This window comes from Haliaeetus albicilla, chromosome 16, assembly GCF_947461875.1.
Source record: "Haliaeetus albicilla chromosome 16, bHalAlb1.1, whole genome shotgun sequence".
Taxonomy (NCBI): domain Eukaryota; kingdom Metazoa; phylum Chordata; class Aves; order Accipitriformes; family Accipitridae; genus Haliaeetus; species Haliaeetus albicilla.
The window spans coordinates 14,715,322-14,735,701 of NC_091498.1; the positions used below are offsets into that span (position 1 = coordinate 14,715,322).

Here is a 20,380-nt window from a genome sequence, read left to right on the forward strand (position 1 = left end):
CTTCTATGAACCCAAATCTCATCTGATCAAGGAAAAAGAAAAGAAATGGTAGAATGCACAACAGATAAGCTCCACGTTTAAACCAATCGGGGGGGGAGGGGAAGATGGGTTTAAAAATAACACCATTAAACATACATCTGTCGTTGAGCAACACTGCTGTATATAAGACTTTTCTGATGCTGTCTTGCTTAAAATCTCCATTTTGCCTAGAATTTGTTCTATGTCTAGATTTATATTCCCCCCCCCCCCCCGTAGTCCATTACAACTCTTGAATGGATGTTTATTTACTAGGAAACAAAGAAAAGCACTAGCTGACAGACAAGCTTTGCCGTTCTGGTCAGACAAGATTGACACTTGTCATGATTTAGTAATGCAATAAGAAAATCAGCCTTGCCTGCTCTCAAGCACAAAGAAGTGGCACTTAAGATACTGGACAGAAGCTGAGGACACTACTGTGCCTACCAAGACTACACTGCACATGCTAAATAAGTCTCTACCCCAATGCAACAGCCAAAAAAAAAGAAATAAATTACCATAATCTATGTTTTGTACACCTTGTTTTGCATGCTTTTCCTAAACTACTTGCTTTCAGGACTTTGTCCATATCAATATGTACTGAGACTAGGATCAATGCGTGGTAACGTCATACTATCATAATTCCTACTCAGCTGCTGAGAAATACCATTACCATGAACATGGCAGAGACATTTTTTTCAAATGCTTGATGAAAATTGCTTCATGACTAGGAAAAGGCCCTGAAGTTGCAGTGTTACTGTGAGGATGCGCATGCAGGCGAGTGCCAGAGGAGAGAAATACTATGGGGAAAAGGAAGAGGGGAAGGACAACTCCAGGCTTCTCAAAAGTCCAACTCTGCCACTACTTCCTTTGAGGTGCGAGTGAAGCAAGATAAATATATATCAAATTTTTATATCAAATTTTTATATCAAATTTTTATATCAAATTTTTTATATCAAATTTTTTATATCAAATTTTATCTAAATTCAGTGATACACACAATCTGAAGTATTTCTGCATTTTTCTAGGCTTCTTACTGGGGAGGTGAAAGCAAACACTAGAGTATGTATTCATCCTGTATCTTGAGCTACTTCTGCACTCTGAAGGTACATTATATCCATCAAGCAAATGTGCTCCAATACACAGTACGTGAACCTTTGTCTTTTGACATTCTGCTCTAAAAATTATTTGAAACTAGGGAAAATACATTGTGTTCCACCATACAAATAGCAATTTCTCTGTATAATTATAGTACATTTTGCTGAGAATTGCATCATGACTAGGATACTACCAAGAGGAAAAACATGTAACCACTATTCTTAGTTTGTTAGAAAATTCTTCCCACATTACATAAACACGTACACACCCACACATGGGGAGCACCATCAATCTTTTCATTGTTTTTACTTTAGTAAAGGAAAAGTTATTTTTCATTTCAGTAGCTTTATTTTTGTTAGTGTTATGAAACAGACATCAACTTTTCTCCTTCAGCTTTCTTCACTATTATTCTTCCCTTGTCTTTACCACAGTTGCCTTAACTTTCTCTAAGACAAGACAATAAAACAGGAATAAAAAAAAAAATCGGCATGCTGATTCCAAAATATCCTTAAAACTTCAGTAAAAGAATTCACTTCTAAACGTGTATTGAACAGAAAAGGGGTGTTGATGAGTTTCCCCAATGTTTTCATAAAATGGATAGATGCACATCTGACAAAAGAAGAGATAGGATGTGTTTCTAATTCGCACACATTAACCAGAAGCACCAGGAACGAAACATAGCAGATTATTGAAAATATCATCTGAACTTTACAAGCTTTTCCATATGTTGGCCAGAAGTATCAACCATGCAAAATTCTTCTGAACAGTTGCAGCCTCACATCATTTTACTTGTACACATATCTCTGTCAAACAGTCAGCCAGGTCAGGGTAACCACACCTGAGCAGTAGTTACATTAAAAGACAACACATGACAGCTAAGAAGAAACTAAGTATTCAAAAGCTAACCTTGGTATATTGATTTGCACTCTGTATTCAAGCTTCTAATTGTACTTCAAAATTCAGTTTTTCATTTCTTTGGCTGGAAGATGGTAGAATACAGAATATAGATTCTGCTCCCAGTTGCTCTCCTACACGCTCAGTGCTAAATCTGAAAGAACGTACAAATGCTGTTAAGGATCCAGTTTGCCTTCCAAATCCAACCAGGCTGTTAGATATGCATATAAAACTGATCAGCTTCAAAAGAATTTATGAGTGTGTTCAAGTGCTATATTAAACTGGAAATTAAAAGGTTGGATCTTAACGTCTTTGAGAATCACGATCAATATGATGCAGCTTCCTCAGAGGGCCAGGAAGGAGAGGGGGTGAGAGCATGGTATGTAGCTCTATAGGGCAGAAGAAAATCTTAATTTTCTTCCCAATACATGCGCTACATCTATACAATGAACACATGGCCAACTAAACGTAAATTTTGAAAAGAATCCTTTTATCATAAAACAGCACAGTTGTTGCTTTTAATGGTACAACATTCAAAACATGTTGCTATTGCTGTTTCTGAAAACAATAAAATATTTTATTCCACAAATTAAGCTTTGCTTTGTTTGCATATGCAAGCGTCCATGCATATTTGGAACCTGACCACAGCTATACTGCTAGAACTACTGCTTGTACCTCTGTTGACTAGCAATTTGCTTGCCTTTCCCTATGACCAAATTTATAGAGAAACTGGTAAAAATCCACCTAATTGAAGTCAATATCCATATCCATCACAATTTGGGTGCATGTCAAAACATAGGACAGACACAGAAATAATACCACTGAGAAGTGAAACCCTGCTATCAATCAGCTGAGCAGTGACAGACACCCACTGCCCTGGAAACCCAGGCCTCTCAACAGCCCTCAGCACTGCGGCCCATCAAGTCCTCGTGGTGTGCGTAATGGTGGAGGGAAGGTCTAGGGCAGGGGGGAGAGCTAAATGAACACTCTTTGCTTTCTACACCAAAAGAAAAGGGACAGGAAACTATGCCTCACCATCCAAGGATTCAGGAAGTCCTTCAGAAAGCAAGCCTCCTCAGATAAAACTTTACCTTTTAAACAACCAGCTGGAGGAGGAATAAATTGGCATGGATTCAGCTGTTAGCAACGTGCAGGTAGTGTACAGCTCCTCTTATCTTTCGCCTCATATGACTATTGCTTTGTCTTCACCAATAATGGTTTGTTGGGGGACAGTAGACAAGACAAAATATGCAATACCTATCGCAGTTTAAAATTTACATAGAGACAAGATCTGCCCGGTAGGTACAATCAGCATTGCACACCCCTTCTTGGGGTTGAGTTCATCTGTTTTAACCTTGTAGATAAACTAAATACTTCTGTCCCCACTATGGTTTTCATAGCTTACATTTTCTAATTATTTCACAATGAAAACGTGTGCTTTTTTGATCCAGGAAGGTATTTTGCCTACACAAATACAGCATGCTAGCAAAGAGCGGCTGCTACTGTAGACACAGCACTTCCTATGAAACCTGTGCTTTGCGCACGCACTTTAAAAGTCACCCCTCACCCATGCCTCTGAGCTGTCCAAGTAAAACAAGCTATACTGGTAAAAAACCCACATTTTGCCTATAACTACACTTGACTTTCTTCCAGTGCAGGTGTACTCTCAAAAACCCTCTTCATACCCCAACCACCAACGCCAGAAGACATTTGGAGCAGAGACAAAACGTACGTGGGTAACGCCCAACTTTTCCACTGGGTGATTCACACGTTTCCTCCAGTGGCACGCTAGGCGCGTACACCGCAGTACCTACCCAGCGCTTCCCTGAAAAGCCTGATTTACTGGGATTGCACAAATCAAAGACACTGCACGTGCAGGGGACGATGCAGCCACCTACCTCCTGCTTGGGAGCCCACAGAAGACAGCAGCCAAGGCAGGGCAGCTGCCCTATCCAGAGCTCCTTTCCAGGGGCCCTTGGGGAAGCAGGGGCAATTAGGTGCAGGCCACAGAACGAGATACCAGACCCGAGATGCAGCACACCACCATAACCAGAGCGGCAGGAGGCTCTAGGGTCAGAACCAGCCTTCAGTTCTTGTCTGCCTTCCATCTAGTTACCACTGCAGTGAACTGAAAGCTTAATTAGCCTAAAGCACACCTTCCAGAAAGGCATCTGGTTTTAACTTGTATATTTGACAAGGAAGAAAAATCAGTTATTCTGCTCAGTAATTTGTTTCAATGGCTGATCATGTCCATTGTTAAAATGCATGTCCTTTGCATATTTGAAACCTCCTAGCTTTAACATCCATTTATGTTTCCAATTATGATTGTTATCCTTTCTCTGTTAGATTATAGCTTTCCTCTTTCCCCTTTTTTTAAACTTCATTAGCTAGATATTATATTCACCTCTTGACCTTCTGAGAAACTAAAAAAAAATTTTTAAAAATCTCCTTATGCTTCATCATTAGAAATCATTTTTCCAGTCTTTAAATACCACAGGTCTTTTCTGCCTTTGTAATTTACAAGGGATCCAAGTGCCTACTCAAGACAATGTAAGCACGACTGATCAAAAGATCTGGAGCTGTTCTTAAAATCTTAATAGGGATGAACAAGCACACAGAACTTTATCTGGATCTTCATTCCCCAACAAAGTAAATGACCATTTTTCATTTAATAATGTTGCAATGTTCAAATGTTTACATTTCTAACATTTAGAAATTCAAAGAATATTTGCATCTTAAAGATAACAGAAAGAATGCTAGTACTCGTTATTTGAGCAACAAAAGAAAAATGTATGAAATCATCAATTTACTTACATTCTCCAGACAGAAGAGCTATAAATGTAATATACCCCTTGTTTTATAAATATTTAATCAGCTTAGTAACAATTAGGATCATTTCATCCCCCACAGGTCGTGCTACCTTTGATTAAAAACCTCAAGGAGGGGAAGAAAAAGCAGCTTGTTTTTCTTGTAATCCATTTTCTTCACTTTCTCACTCACACCCGGGGCGGGGGGGGGAGACCCACAGCATGATCATTCAAAATTAGGTTGAAAGAAACAAATGGACGGCACATAGCAGAAATGTTATGTCCTCTTCCATGTAAAATTAGCTCCTTGTCACTGCATTGCTTCCACTCTAATCCTTGAATACCCTTGAGCAAAGAGCAGTATTGATTCAAGTTAAATTATCTGACCCAAGGGACTGCGTAGAAAGCAGCAGGGAAGATGATACAGCCTAAAACTTGAATGAATATGTCTTATCATCTGCTAATATGACCGTTAGTGTGGAAATCTGCTCAGTTCCACTTTACTGCCTGCTGTCTCCAATGCCTTCCTCATTCTCCCCCCTTATACTCAGAAAGAGAAAATGCTTTCTCACATCCTTTACAAGGAACATATTCAGAGAGCAGCAATGAAAGACCCCAAAATAAGTTGTGCCCCCCAACTCCCTCAACACTGTCCTTTGTCTTGCTTTTAACAATGCTACTTTTAACATACAGAACTCAGAGAAAATATATCCATCCATACCTGAACTCACTGAAAAACATTACCTACCCTCTCCATAAACACACTCCATATACTCAAGGATTATTGGGTTGCCTGATAGATGAGAAACCCAAAGGTTAACAGATTGCCATTATACAAGTCAGAACTTGCACACCTTTCCCAGCTTCAACATGTTACACCTCTACTAAAAGTGAAAGCTGCAGTTTACCCTTTTTGGGGCTTCATTTATTGCCTCATTTCCAATTCCACATAATCAACTTCCAACAAAACTGAAAGCCCATGCTCTCTCACCATGCAACAAAGGAAGCTGGATTGTTCTCCTGTACCGCACACATCTGCTTTTGTACCACAACTTCTGTTAGCTGATTGTTGCTTAAGAAAAACAGACTGGCAATGTGAAATAGATCAGCAGCTTGGCGTTTGTTGTACTTGTAGTCTTCATGGAAATGCAAGGCTGTTTGTGAAAGGTTACGCAAATATCTGCTCTGTGCAAATACAAATATTAGATAATCCAAAAGCTGCAATGTTGTTCAAAAATTGACTGAATGGATACAGAGAAACAAAACTAGATTGACATTCAGATACTCTAAAACTTCTAAGTGAAATTTTTTAATTTCTAAAAACCCATTTACAGTAAATGCTTATGCAGTCAACAAATAAAGATTATAAATCCCCTCTTGACAGTGTTCTTTAGTAGTCTACCAACACAAAATGCTGCTAGGATCTTCTGAAACCCTTTGAAGACATGTTTTAGTGACACAGCTGAGGCACTCTATCAGCTAGCTTCTTCAGAGAGGATTATTCCCATTCATTCCTCCCTGCCCAAACCAACTGGAAATGGTGCGTTTTCATAGCGTTTGTTTTCTGCCAGTTTAACCCTGTGACACAGCTCACCACGGAGCAATTTCAGAGTCACTGGATATATGAGAGGAACAGCAGAAACCCAGCTAGGGATAGGAAGTCCTTTCAGGGGAGGTTTGCCACTATAGTGGCTTAGCTGTACTGTTGAACAGCATGCTTATGCTAATAGCTTGCAAAGAACAATGCCCAACGTGTGTAACTACCTCGGTTCCCATAAATGAGAGTGATAAGCCTGTGTACAGAGAAAAATTACACATTGCTACTTGTTCTGTTGTTCCACACTGCCAGAACGTGGTGTTAAATACTGCTGTAGGAAGAAGTCGGAAATTCTCCAGAACACAGGAAAACACTTGGAGAAACAGGGGACTTGGACTCAAGACTGAGAGGGGCAATCCAAGTGGAGCTGTTCAGCGCACACTCAGATGTTGGAAAACAGCTCAAGGACCATGCTTGTAGATTATCAGAAGACAATAATCTCCTCCCCATCTTGCACTTTTCTGACCACCCTTTGAAGGATCACTCTAAGCAATAACAATAAAGAAAATCAAGCCTGAAGATTACATCTGAATCTTGAAGCATGTATGAAGCTTAAAGTACGTATTTTGGGCAAATAGGTAATTAGTCTCTTAAAGATGTCATGAATCATGCTCTTAAAGAAACACTTTGTTCATAAATATTTTTTTAATCCTCAGAGATGGATCTATTTTGAGATTGCATTGCTGTATTCCAATACGTACTTACAGTGGAACAGACAAACTTCAATTATTTTTCAAGAATGTGACAATGAAAATATTTAACCTGTATTGCAATATAGTTTGTAATAGAGAAACTGCCTCATCATTATCATACTTGCTTATAATATAGAGCAAATTTATTATGATAAACAATCCTGCGCATACAGAAATGGAAATTCACACTTATTTCCTATTGACAGTGTCATGGCAGTGAAGTTGAAAACTTCTTAATCTATCTAGATTTTCAATACATGTAAAATAGCAAAAGCTCAATTTATTTATTCAGTCCACTAAATTTCTCCAAAACAGTAAGAAACTCTCTCCCTCCCACCAAATGCCCTTCAGAACTCCTACAGTCTGAGTGCACGCTGATGGACAGAGCAAAACTAGCAAACTTACACACAACAGAACTCCTTTCCGGAGCATAACAGAGAAAAGGGAACCGATAATTCCACAACCGCCTTCTCAAAAACCCAAAACCTTGCTTTTAGTTCTTGAACCATTTTTAGGAGAGCTGTTACTTATTCATAGACTTCTCTAATACACAATGACGCACTACTACTTGTCCTGTATCGGAGCATTGTGATTCCACTGTTGATCACATACTGCATTATTTACTGTGAAGTTCTCCCACAAAGAGAAAAAGGATGGGTTTTTTTTCATTAAAAGGAGAGCATAAAGAGGAGACATGAACTCTAACTTGTCTGAAGCCACCCCTATGAAAGTAAAATTTACTTTTGTAATCTGTACCAGTGGAGTTGACTTTAACACACAGCAGTCCCAATCTGTACTATTTTAAATCAGGATGCACAAATATGAATAATGTTCGAATTTAAGGTGGGAAAATGCTGGGGCTACTCTTGTTCACATAATATGGGACAGAATTGGAAGAGCCATCAAAATCTAAATGAATAGACTTGGTCTTGGAGAAACATAGCTGCCATACCTACACTGATACCCCTCTAAGAAAAAAAAAGAAAAATCATTCAGTCTTCTTCCCCTGTACGTTTTTACTGTTGTTAACAAATTGATTAGGATTGCACTTGGACAAGGCTACAATTACTTTGTAAGTGGCTTAAGCATGCATTCCCTCCCTGCCACCGTATCCTCTGTTCCTTGCAAAACTCACTCTTCAAAGCTTAGTAATCTGTGACAAAAACTAATCCATAAAACTGAAAACAAGGGTTTGGGAAGAAATCCTGCAAGAAAGGGGGAAGATACTGACAATTTTTCTATGCTTCAAAGATTGGGTCAATGTGACATAATAAAAACCACATATCCAGCTCTCTTCAGCACCCTTCAGCCAGTTTCTCCCTCTCGTAAAACTTTGAGAGTAAGTCCCGATGCGATAGACTGCACGTGCCATTTTGCCAAGGGTCGAACTAAGGAACTCGCTGTAGCCTTCAGCTGTTTGCACACTCACATTTAGCCTGGCAGCTGATGCGGGTATGCAGTCACTGCCTGTCTTTTGTTTTTCAGAACAAGGAGAAAACACATTTTCCCCCTCCCTTGTCTGGGAAACAGGAAATAGATTCTTATAAAGACTCTCCCACGTACAGACTGGGCAGGAAAAAGGTGGAGTTTGGCAACATTAAGATTTGTTCTTCAAATGCAGACCAGTAATTATTCTAAGGTAAGCGACAGGATGGCTGGGCTTACTAATGTTTACTCACCCTGATGCTGCTATTTTCAAGTGTATTTATATTTCATGCAGACTTACCTATAAATGTAAAAATGAGTTATTTTTACATGAGTTTTCAGGTGGCTAGACCCTTACACAGACTTTATTTACCTTTACATAAAGGCAACAAATGCAAAGCAATACGCCTTTTTAAATAACTGTACAAGTTAATTAGTTCGTAAGCTCCTTACAAAGTGGCTAGACATTTTTATCCCTATTTTATAAATGAGACTATACTGTTTCAAGTGCAGAGTATAGCTCCCCAGAGCACATGAGAAGTCCTACACCTCCACTTTAGAAACTGTAAGCTAGTAGCAATATTGTCTTTAGCTCAGGGAGGGAAAAAAAACCAAAACAAAACAAAACCAAACAAAAAAAACCCAACCATTGGGACAGAAAAGTACGTTGGTTTTCTAGGAATGTCAGCCACTTGATAACTGTAACTTGTATGTCTGGAAGGACAGACCTTCTTGTTGATCATATGTATTCCAGGAACATATATTAAAAACTAGTTAACAGGGAAAGAATTCACATGAACAGAAGGAAGGCTGTGAAATTCCAGTGAAAAAAATCCTGAGATGTTGCTTCAAAAGTACCTGTGTATAAGCTACCCCAAAAAAATTCTAAAATAACTTGATTGCATCACGCAGGAAGTTTGGTATGTTATCCACCCTCACACAAAGCATCTAACATCCAAACTGCTTAGTATTGGAGTGCTAAACTGGATGGGAGTCAATCTCTCTCAAAAAGCCATACTACAACCACTGAGAAATCAAATTATTTTAGTGAAAAGATGGAATGAACCTGCAAAAAATCTTATTTCTTTCAGTTCCTGAATAGCTACCTTAATTTGTTCTTGTTAAGGTCAGTCTGAACAGTCTTTTAGAGCTGAAAAACAAGGGGGTTTTTAATAATCTTAAGTGCAGTGAGAGTCCTGAAAATATTACAAAACACAGCATTTTTAACATCATAAAAATATTTAAATAAGTAGTCAATGTAGTTCCTCTTCAGAGTGTTCTATGAGCCATCACTCATTACAAAAATCCCCTAACAAGCTCCAGAAGATCAAATTATATTGAAAAATGATTAAATTCCCCTCAGAAAACTGTCATGTTACTGTATCAAGTATATACTCATAATTAAAACTAACTGGGAAAGCAAAGACTTGTCTTTGAAAAGAATAGGTTCAACACCTTTGAGTAATGTAGCTGCCTGACTGCCATGAAGTAAAGCTCCTAAGCCAATAAAACTTGACATCCACATAATGTCAGCGTGGTGCTGTCAGCTACCTACCATTCAGCATTAGGATCTTTCCTGCCAATGCACAATGCTCCGTTATCTTTAGCATCCATCGGCATTGCTGCTGTTCTCTCCCATACAGGATATGTTAAAGAACTCAAATTTTCTATTAGCTGAGCTAGTAGCGCTAAGCGAAGTGATAGTTCATTCTGCATCACTGGCAGGACAGAGCTTTGGGAATGGAAGATTTTTAAAAAATCATTAACATGTTTTGCTTTATTTTTCTTTCTTAGCTTTAGAGCAGACCATAATCCAGAGTCCCCTCAATACAGCTATGAGGAAAGAAACCTCAGTTTACATCATGATTATTGTAGGTATGGTTTGACAGTGAGTAAGGGAAGAAAACAAGCTCCCACTCTATTTTAACGGAAAGCTTAAAATTCATTGAAAAAAGCTTTTTAAATGGCTATATTTAATACATTTCTTCATTATGGTTTCACAGCAATATCCCCTTAAAAGCTCTAGTCCTCAGAGCATCTTAAGGGGAAGCAGCAGAAATAAACTGTCCATTGCGTATCAGGCTACTGAATCTGCAATTCACAGTAACTGGTGTAAAAGTTTACAGTTAATTTACTGCCCCTAATTATTATTAATGAGCTATAAATTGGGTTGTTAATAGTTCTGGTGTACAACAGATAAATTATATGGCTACTTTTAGTGGGCACTTCTTACCCTGCATATATACTACCTTCATTATAAGCCCTGACCACAGTACAAACTCCACAAAGCAGTTTACTTGGAGGGAGAGAGGTGGCATAGAAGGTGCCAAAAAAAAAAAAAAAAAAAAAAAAAAAAAAGTTAAGTGTCTGTAGTGTTTTGCTGTTACCTGTTCTGGCCCCAGGCTGTCAGTGGAACAACATGTTTGTAATACTCAAATCCTAATATGAGCATTTATCACCGCCTGAGATTCTGTACAAAAGCAAGGATGATACTCTTCTTGAATTTGTGCCACAACATTGTTTTATATCCACACGCAGGAGACCTGCAACAGCACATTCTGGAGTTCTGAATTAGATCTTTGCTTCCGGTAGAGACTAATAAAATATTTGTGAAGAGTTACTGTTAGGTGCACATAGATTAGCTGTAAGAATGAACATATATTCTTATAGGCTATTCTGTGATTTAAATATTTCCAAAGGGTAGGAGACTAACTGATCAGGCCAGTTTTAAGAGTATGTGTTAAAATGAGCATCTTTCTATGTCACAGCCTGAGATTTTTATTTCTTAACCACTTTTTCACATAAACCCCAAGATTTTTCTGACTATAATATCATCTGGCATAAAGTACTACAGTTTCAGAATTACATTACAAGGTTATGTATTCTACACTATATGCTCCGCTGATCTGAATAACTGGCCGATCAAGAGGTTACCCTCAAAAAACATTTTATATTTAATGTAAATACTTATTTTCTGTAAGTCATCTGCAGCATTCACCATGAAGAAGGCCCAGTTCCAAATCCATATTTGGGAACAGCTCTATTAATATAACAATGACTCACAGTGCAAGTTCTAATGAAGTCTTCTATTTAGAAGCATTACATTTATAATACTTTCCCCATATAAGGCTTACAGTTTAAATCTTTACACATACATTGTTAATGAATATAAAAATGCTTAAGCTACTTTTGAATGCTCACACATGCAAAAATATTGCAAAGAAAACACGTGTGAGATCATAAATCTTGTGTTGTAGGACAAATATTACCAGAACAGCCAGGCTGAATATAGAGGACAACAGTTACAAAAATAATACCCACAACCTCTGTAAAAGAAACGCCATTCCTGAAGGTGAAGATTAACTCAAAAGATTCAGAATTACAATTCTAGAAGGGGTTCAGTATTTTGCACAATGTTTCCATCGCCCTCTACTTGGCAAACATACAGTCACCTTCTCATGTAAGGTGCACCGTAGCAGGACTGCCCAGGATACATAAATAATGCCAAAACGTGGTGGAATTCCTGCAAATGGTAAGTTATTGTCACCAGATGGTGACAGTGAGACTAGTGTCAGCCCTACTGCTTGCTTTGAAGACTCTTGCGTTCATCGTCACTCTCCTTCTCCAGCTTTTGATGGCTCCATTCCCCTCTCCACAATTCCTACAGCAGACCCAACACTAAGGTAAGAGGGGTCTTTCTCAGGCAGAGCACTGGGAAGAGCACAGCAGCCAGAACCTGCGCTAATGAACCTCCAAGGCGTAGAGCACGCAGCAGCGGTCAGAAACAGCTAGCAACCCTTTCTGGCTCCACTGCTTGCTGTGTCTGGGGAAAAGGTGCTAGACTGAAATCCTGTCCTGGTCATTTGGCTATGTCACCAAGCAGTAATGTGATGGCAAACATGGGATGCAGGGGAGTGGAGTGGGAGACTTGGTGGAAAGTATTTTATAAAGGAAACTAGGAAACTTCTGCTGTTTGTGAATGAGAACATTTGCCACATTTTGCTTGTTCTCGGAGGCTGTTCTCCCTCTATACACAGCCAGCAGTCAGGATGTCCTCAGATCGCAACCTACATCCAAACATACTACTGAACCGTCATCCCTAGATACACTGCAGTTAACCTTCCTCCTCCGAAAAAGAACTAAACAAGGGGCATTTTAAGTCACATGAGAAGCCACCTCACTTTGTAACTAGAAGCATGCTGAATGAAAATCAGTCAGCTTCAGAAAATGGAAGAGCAAACCTGTAACTAAGTTACAAATGAGCACAAAGGGCTACAGCTGACCAAGAAAGTATTTGGATCACCTGGAGTCAGGCAGAGTTCAGTCAGCAGTGCTGGCACTGCATCTTAGCTTACATTTTTTGACACCATAAAGCATTCTAAAGACGACTTTCCAAAAATGGATTCCCAATCCAACAAAAACTGAACTGGATAATCTACATTTTTGGCCTTAATCGGATAAATCTGTGCTGTGCTTTCCAAGGATAACAGTCAGTATTGCTACCCTTAGATTTTCTTTTTTTTTTTCATGATAGAAACTGTGGTAATTTGGGAGGAGTGTAAAGCAGTTCCAACAGCTGCTTCTCCTCAGATAAGATATTTGGGTGTTCATACTAGTTCTGTCTGCCAGATGAGCTATTTCAACGGGCTTTCATGAGCTGTTTGTCACATCCTTTAATGCTATTTTTTCCTGCAGTTGCAACGATACTTAATAAAAAAGCCTTCTGAAGCAGACTTATTATGCTCTTTCCGATTTCTACTTTTTTGGGCAAAACAAACATAAGATACTACTTTTTCTCCTTGGCTTGCTTTGCGTCAGTACAAGACAGAAGCACATAAGAAAAATAAATTCTTTTTCAATTTCAGTGCTTGGCTCAAAATCAAGAGTCATTAGTTTAAAGCAGTGGCTTGGAGCAGAGGAAACAGATCTTGGGGCCAACAATATTTTATCAGTCAGTTGAGCATCCATTAATCATTAAGATATTCCTAAGTACTTTGTCCCTGTCCAACTTGAATTTGTTTCAAGGCATCATTTACTTCTGCCTTTGATTACATATAATCATCTTCATGTACATGTAGTCCTGAAATGAACGCAGCAAAAAACACTTCTCTATGCAGAGCAGAACTCAAAGAGCATTTTCAGAAGGGCCCAGGGCAGCACTGAGCAGAAGGGAGATGTCAAACTATTTGAATTCTCAGTTGAAACACCAACATCACAAGTTAAACACAAACTTTTCAAGAAGCTTGAGCAAGTGCTCCTCAGCAGCACAGGCACTGACTGAGATGCTAGATGCAAACACTGCATTTTCAAAGCTTTCACCCTTGCCAGAATGCACGATCTAGCTACATTCCTTTGGCACTTAAAAAAGTCCCAGGAACACATGCCACATAGCAGTTATGTAGCAGTGCAGAGTCAGGTACAGTAATGATGATTATTTAATTAACATTTAAACATTTTATTTTGTGCTACATATTTGTTTCAACAAATAACCTCCTGTACATGCTGTTCAGTTTCCATTACCATGAGTTGAGGATGGCCGCTATGCAGGAGTTGCAGAGATCATTGCTTAGTTTTAACAATCATCTTCAGACAGTTGTCAAGTTTCTAAACCTGCACAGATTTAGAAAATATTGCATACCAAGTGTACGCTGCATGGCCTTGTCAAAATTGCCACACCAAGCAGAACAGAGTGATGAGGCATGTGGCTTACTGACCAGGGTCATCAGAAATCCCAATCTGGGTGCATTTTTACCTAGTAGACTGTTTATCAGTATATCTTATGATATTTGAAGCAAGGTCAGCAAGTTGCCAGCTGTCCAAAAGAACTCTTCACTTCTACAATTGCATGATCTACTTGACACTGCAGCAAAGCTTTCCTACAGTCGGCATGACCATTGTGAAGGTAAACCAGCATGGGCATGGTTCTGTCTGCACCACTACAAAGGTTATAGGAATGCGCAGGCCCATACATAATGATTCTAAAAGGCACAGGAAGCTTAGCTCACACCACCAAAGTTCAAGCTGCATATTTGTTTTGGGTGCGTTGAGGTCGTATCTTGTGAAATGCATGCTTGGATTTACACCCTTCCTTAAACTGAAGTCATTAGGGAAAAAAGAGGAAATAGATGTGTAGTAAATAATATTTGTTATTTGACATCTTACCATTGTGCAAAGACTTACACTGATTATCAGTAATTCCAAATGCTAAAGGGACAAGACAAAAACAAACAAACAAAAAAAACCAACCCCAAAACCCACCACACATTTGCAAAGATAAAAATGGTACTGAAACGATTACAGTGCCAGTGCATTTTTCACTGTCAATAAACATAGCACCAAACAAATAAAGGGATATCTCCCAAGTTAAGATGACCTTCAAAAGAGATAATTTATAAAAAGAAACTTTGCAATGCAAAGAAATACAATCAGCACACTGCAGGTTAGCACATAACAGCAAAGCTGACTTTACAACATTGTCAAAGATGCTGGCAGGTAAGATTTCTACCTCAGTCTCAGCAAGATAAGGTAGGTCTCCTAACTCAGTGTCCTCTGATGAATCTCGGCACCAGATCCCACTGTCTCCACAAACCTGTGTAACCATTATCTGTTTCAAAAAGCAAGAGAAAACATGCCCACGTCCAGTGAGACCTGCTCAAAGAATACCTATAAATCACTGTTTCTGAGTGAAACTCTGGATTTTGTTTACGTTTCCAGTTTATATGTGTACAATTCTTACACTAGTATCAGCTGAGGTACAATGGGACAGGAGGAAGGCTAGGCAGGGGCAGCTTTTTGCTGGTACTAGGTTTGAAAACATTTTCAAGTACCTTAGCTTCCCTTGCAGTCTTCCTACTCCCCCTTTATGAGTTTACAAGTGCAGTCAGAGCCTGACCAAATCATACCCAAAGAAAAAACTAATTATTGTGATCACTCTCGCTACAGTTCTTTGTTTACAAGCAAAATTAAAAGCAAGAATCAAGATTTTCCAGAAAACTGGATCAAATATCTGCAGTTTTGGGGAATACCCTCTGATATCAAATACAGAAGCATTAAAAGGAAAAATGAGCATCTTTATGCAAAAGATGTAAGGGTCTTCACGTAACCCCTGTATCCTAGAGACTGGGCCTCTCCAATCACCCTTTTTGGTTGCCTAATCCAAGATACCAGCATCACTTAAAACAAAAACACCATCTAGTGCTTGATAAATCAATCTGTGAGAACTTAATGAGTTAGGCATGGTTTATTTACTTTTTAAGAACATCTAGATACAGTATGTAAGGAGAAGCTGCACCTTCATTTCAAAAGTTGAGGGTTTAAACAGAATTCTTGTTCTCCTTCACAAATGCTAAGTTACACCCTTTCATGTGTGAAATGACTGCAAGTTCAGTAACTCCACCTTACAAAATAAGATTCAATACAGTAGGATGGTGCAAACAAAGTAACCTTTGCTGTAAAGAATTCCCTCCTATTGCTCTTGATGCACAACCTCTAAGTTTTAACATTATTAAACATTTAGCATAACACCACCTTGTCTGATTCAGAGTATACTCAGAAAGTTTATTGAGGTACTCAGCAGTTACATCTCTGAACATCCTGATTATTTTGAGGTACTCTCATTTGACTGTACAAACCATCTGCTTTTTTTTTCTTTTTTTAAATAAGAGAAGCTCACAGTTTTCATGCACTACATTGTTAAGAGTAATGCCACGGTAACTATGTCCCTGCCATGTGCAGGTACCTGCTGCAGCAGCATTTGTATTTGCCCTACAACATTCCACCCCAATGAGCTCCCCTCTCCTCAAGTGACCTGTGCAACAGGGTGCCGCTCCACCTGACAAGTGGAACACGTTGTCCCAAACAAAAACCCCTAAAGATCAAAACAACCCTTTCTGCTGACATGCTAAAAGTTTAGGCTAAACAGGAAAACACACTTGAAGCTCTTTTTCCATTACCTTGCATTATTAAACCATCTAGGCAAGAGATAAACATAAAAGGAATTTCTTTAATTAGATAAATTTACTCCTCAGCATCTGTTGTTTCATAGGGCAAAGCACATCAGCATGTTAGAATCAGGGAGTCTCCCACAAACTCACAGTTGAAGCTTCTTTTTCACGCAAGCATTTGGGTGCCACTGGTTTTACTCACTGTAATACAACACTTCCAGTTAAATGCTTGCTGTAAAATGTAATGCCAGGTATGCACTGGGCCACAAGTGAAATTCCTTAAAATGATTATGCAGCATCTTGCAAGTTACAACAAGGCAGAACAGATGCACAGGGTGATCTTGCACAACTTATCTTCCTGAAGTTCTATACCATGCATTCATTTTTAATAAACCTCAAATCAACGAAAGATTATGCTTCCCATAACTAAAATCTAAAAAATTCCTTTAACATAAGCAATACCCGTTACAACTTGCACTTCAGCACTATTTCTTAATCGACTCTCTAAATAAAGATAATCTCTCAAAAGGTCAAAAACCTCTGCAAAAAACCCAAGTTAATGATAATATATTCTTAACCTCTATCTACTACAAAGTCAATCCCATTGACTGACAAACACCTTACAGCTTAAAACCAAATACTGTAAGATAGTAACTTTCAATTATATTTGATTTTGTATGCAGTCAGATAATGGAATTTTTATTACAGTTATAAAAAAAGTTAAGGATAAGCTAGGAAGATGTTGGCATCCATTTATTTTGCCATTAAAAAAACCTAATTAAAATAAAATCTAAAAATTTTTAAAAATCGAATTTAAATATATGTTGGCAAAGCAAAGGACCCTTCTAAGGGGTACTGTGCAAGCCAGTGCAGGCAAAAACAGTGCAGACCAGCTGAACAACACTGCTGAAGTATTTCCTATCTGATCTGCTTGCACTGCTATTTGCCTCTCTTGGGCAGAGATTGCAAATCAAGTGCACAATGGACCATGAGTTTAAAGCCACTAGGCAGTTTTGGGCTAGTCTGCACACTTGTACTCTGAAATATATCTGGGCTTTTCAGGAATGCAGCACTAAGCCAATGTAGCACTTATCACAATGCTTACTCATTACAGCAGGTTAAAAGCAGCAGCAAAGTAAAATGACACTCCAAGACTAACAACTTTCTTCATTTGTCAAGTCACCTGCCAGGTACTAATAAACAGTTAACACAGAGCCATGCAAGTAAAAGTCCTCTTCAGTTCAGGTATGCTGTGATGAGAAATAAAACTTACATCATATGAAGACATATAAGAATCTGCTTTAGTAAAATCAAATGCAATTATTTAAAAAAAAAAGAAATAAAAAACAACTTTCACCTGAAAATTCTGTATTTTCAATTATTACAAAAAGATTCCTTAAACAAGGAGTATCTAGTTAGTTATCTTCTTTCCAGTAATGGTATATTCTCTGTTACTGAGAGGATTTAACAGCAATCAGACAGAAAAAAAACCCCAAACCCAAACAGTATTTTTAAAAACACAGAACTAGTAAAGTACCTCAAGTACTTGAAACTACTTAAACTAATTTTTCAGACTGACTAAATTTAAAGTCATTTGTATTCCCTGTCAGGGAGCATCACATTTAACGAGGTCTTGTTTGTATCAAAAGCATGGGATGTTTGCTGGCAAACGCTTAAAATAATTACCACAGGCATCTCTTTAGGAATCACACAGTTCCTAATGCTTTGGTGGTTTTACTGACCAGATCCACAACTCTAACCTGCTCCCACCAAACACACACACTTTAGAAGCTAATCTAACAAAATACAGAAGAAAGCAAGCTAAATAAGCTGCATATTTCATACACTGTGATCCTCCGCTCTTCTTGAGACAAAAGACTTGGTCCTTATTTCACGTACCCCATCACTAGAAAAATAAAGGCTTCCGTTTTCACGTGGTTTTAATGATGAAGATTCAAAAGAGGATGCAGGCTCTTTCTTACCCATTCAGCGTGTATGAACCATTCCTCTTGAGTCTCATACTTGCAGATAAGAATCTTAGGAAAAAATCCAGAATGAGGTGGTTTGTCCTCTGCTAGACCAGAATACAGGCACCTGTTTGGTGGCTGCGCTTTTTGTTCACCAGGGGATCTCTTTCCTGTTTCTCTGAGTCATCAGTGAGGAACAATGCGAAACCGCCACCAGAGCCACTTAGCAGGAAGCCCAGAGGAAACTGCCTGCAGCCAAACAAGAGTCTGGAGGTGTAAAATCTCCCCAACACACCTCCAACAAAATCTTGGAGCCCACTAAGGAAAAGCAGAAAAAAATCATGGAGAAGGGGTTTTTATAAAATACCTTAACCGCCTCCCTGCATGTGCAAGAATAAATCTTGCAGAAAGCTGTATTTTATTGGCGAGCTGCTCTTCTTCCAATTAGTGTGAAAGCAGCTTCAGATCTATTCCCTCCTTCACACGAGTCCTGCTGCGACTATCGCTCAAGTATTCAGCACTACTGTCAGAGCACAAGGCAACTGAATAAGAAGCCCTAAAAATAACAAATAAGACTTTTTCGTGTTTTTTCTCCCCCTAATATCAAGTTGGAAACTACACATGTGGAAACGGGCACACAATTAGTGGTTAAAAGGTTTATTTTCCATGTAGAAAGTTGAAAACAGGCAGATCTAAAGTCACGCTCGAATGCTGCAGAGAAAAATATCCTCTAGCAGTCCAGTCCTGGGCAGGCTGCCCTGCATAAATCACACAATCGCACTGTCTCTGATGAGACTGTTTTCCTTCCCTTTCTGTTCACCCCAGCATTCCGTGATAGCTCTGAACTAAACAGCTGCACAGCTTAATGTCTGGACCAGAGGGGTGAATCTGCCACACAAAGCAAAAATTACTCCAGAGAATTGTTGATCATTTACTGCCTGTGAGCAAATCAACACTGACTCAAGTAATAAATCACATGAAAAACATTTTTAACAATGAATGTTGAAATGACTGTCACTTGTGGCCTAGGTGAAAATACTCCAGGATAATAGGAAAACTGCACACTAGCCAAATATAAAGATTAAATATTCACTACCTAAACAGAGGGAAGCAATGGGTAGGGTCCCACAGAACGCTGGCCTGAGTACATTATTCTGTATTTTAATGGCCCAAATGTCTAAAGACAGAATGTTTGTCAAGCTGAATTTTCATCTTGATCCCATCTTTGCATTGTTCTTTCAGATTTGTCACCTGAAAATTTAACAGTTATAGAAAAACAGCCTAAAAAATAGGAGAATTGCTTAATTTCTTTCTACGTGCCTTAGATTATGCAGTTAGGTGTAATCAAGTATACCTGTATAGGGACTGATTAGATCACAGATGTTGAGAGAAAAAAGGGTTACAATGAATTACAAGCTGAAAAAATCAACAATGTCATATTGTTGATAAAATACAATGAGACCAAGCTGTACAAATATGATGCATCTGCAAGATAGAAAGCAATTCTCAGCTTCTATCAGGCCTCATCTGGAGTACCATGCCCAACCCTTGGCACCCTAGTTGAAGAGAGATGTAATATCAGCTGGAGCCCAGGGAGCACCAGGAAGAATATTATCTATCTCACGGATGAGAAAACTGAGGGAGGAAAACAAGATAGCACCTTCCAAGAATGTAGAACACTGCTGTAAAGAGAAAGGAAACAAAATGTTTTCTGCTCTATCCATCACAAAGGGACTTGAATTAAGCAAGAAACAAACCAGGTTAGTATTAGATTTTTTTTGTTTGAGGATTTTTTTATGTTTGTTTGGTTTTTAAGTGCAGGAATAGATTACAGAGTCTCCATTATTGCAGGCCTTTGAGATGATCTTGCTCCAGAGCTAGGGACTGACTAGGTGACCTCTATAGGTCTCTCACATCCCTAGCTTTCTATGATTTCCTCCCA

The 20,380-nt window shown here is 38.7% G+C and overlaps 1 protein-coding gene across 6 annotated transcripts in view; it reads right to left on the reverse strand.

Moving 5' to 3' along the window:
- Window positions 1–20,380, reverse strand: part of MOB2 (MOB kinase activator 2) — a 120,931-nt gene that overhangs the window by 43,374 nt on the left and 57,177 nt on the right. The window contains exon 1 of one of the 6 annotated variants that reach the window (XM_069803609.1): window positions 18,454–18,573. The exons of the other annotated variants lie outside the window; for them this stretch is intronic. Within the exon in view, the coding sequence (XP_069659710.1) occupies window positions 18,454–18,491 (38 nt within the window). The 5' untranslated portion in view covers window positions 18,492–18,573. Of the gene's footprint in view, window positions 1–18,453; window positions 18,574–20,380 lie in introns of those variants that run through there. 6 annotated transcript variants of the gene reach the window in all.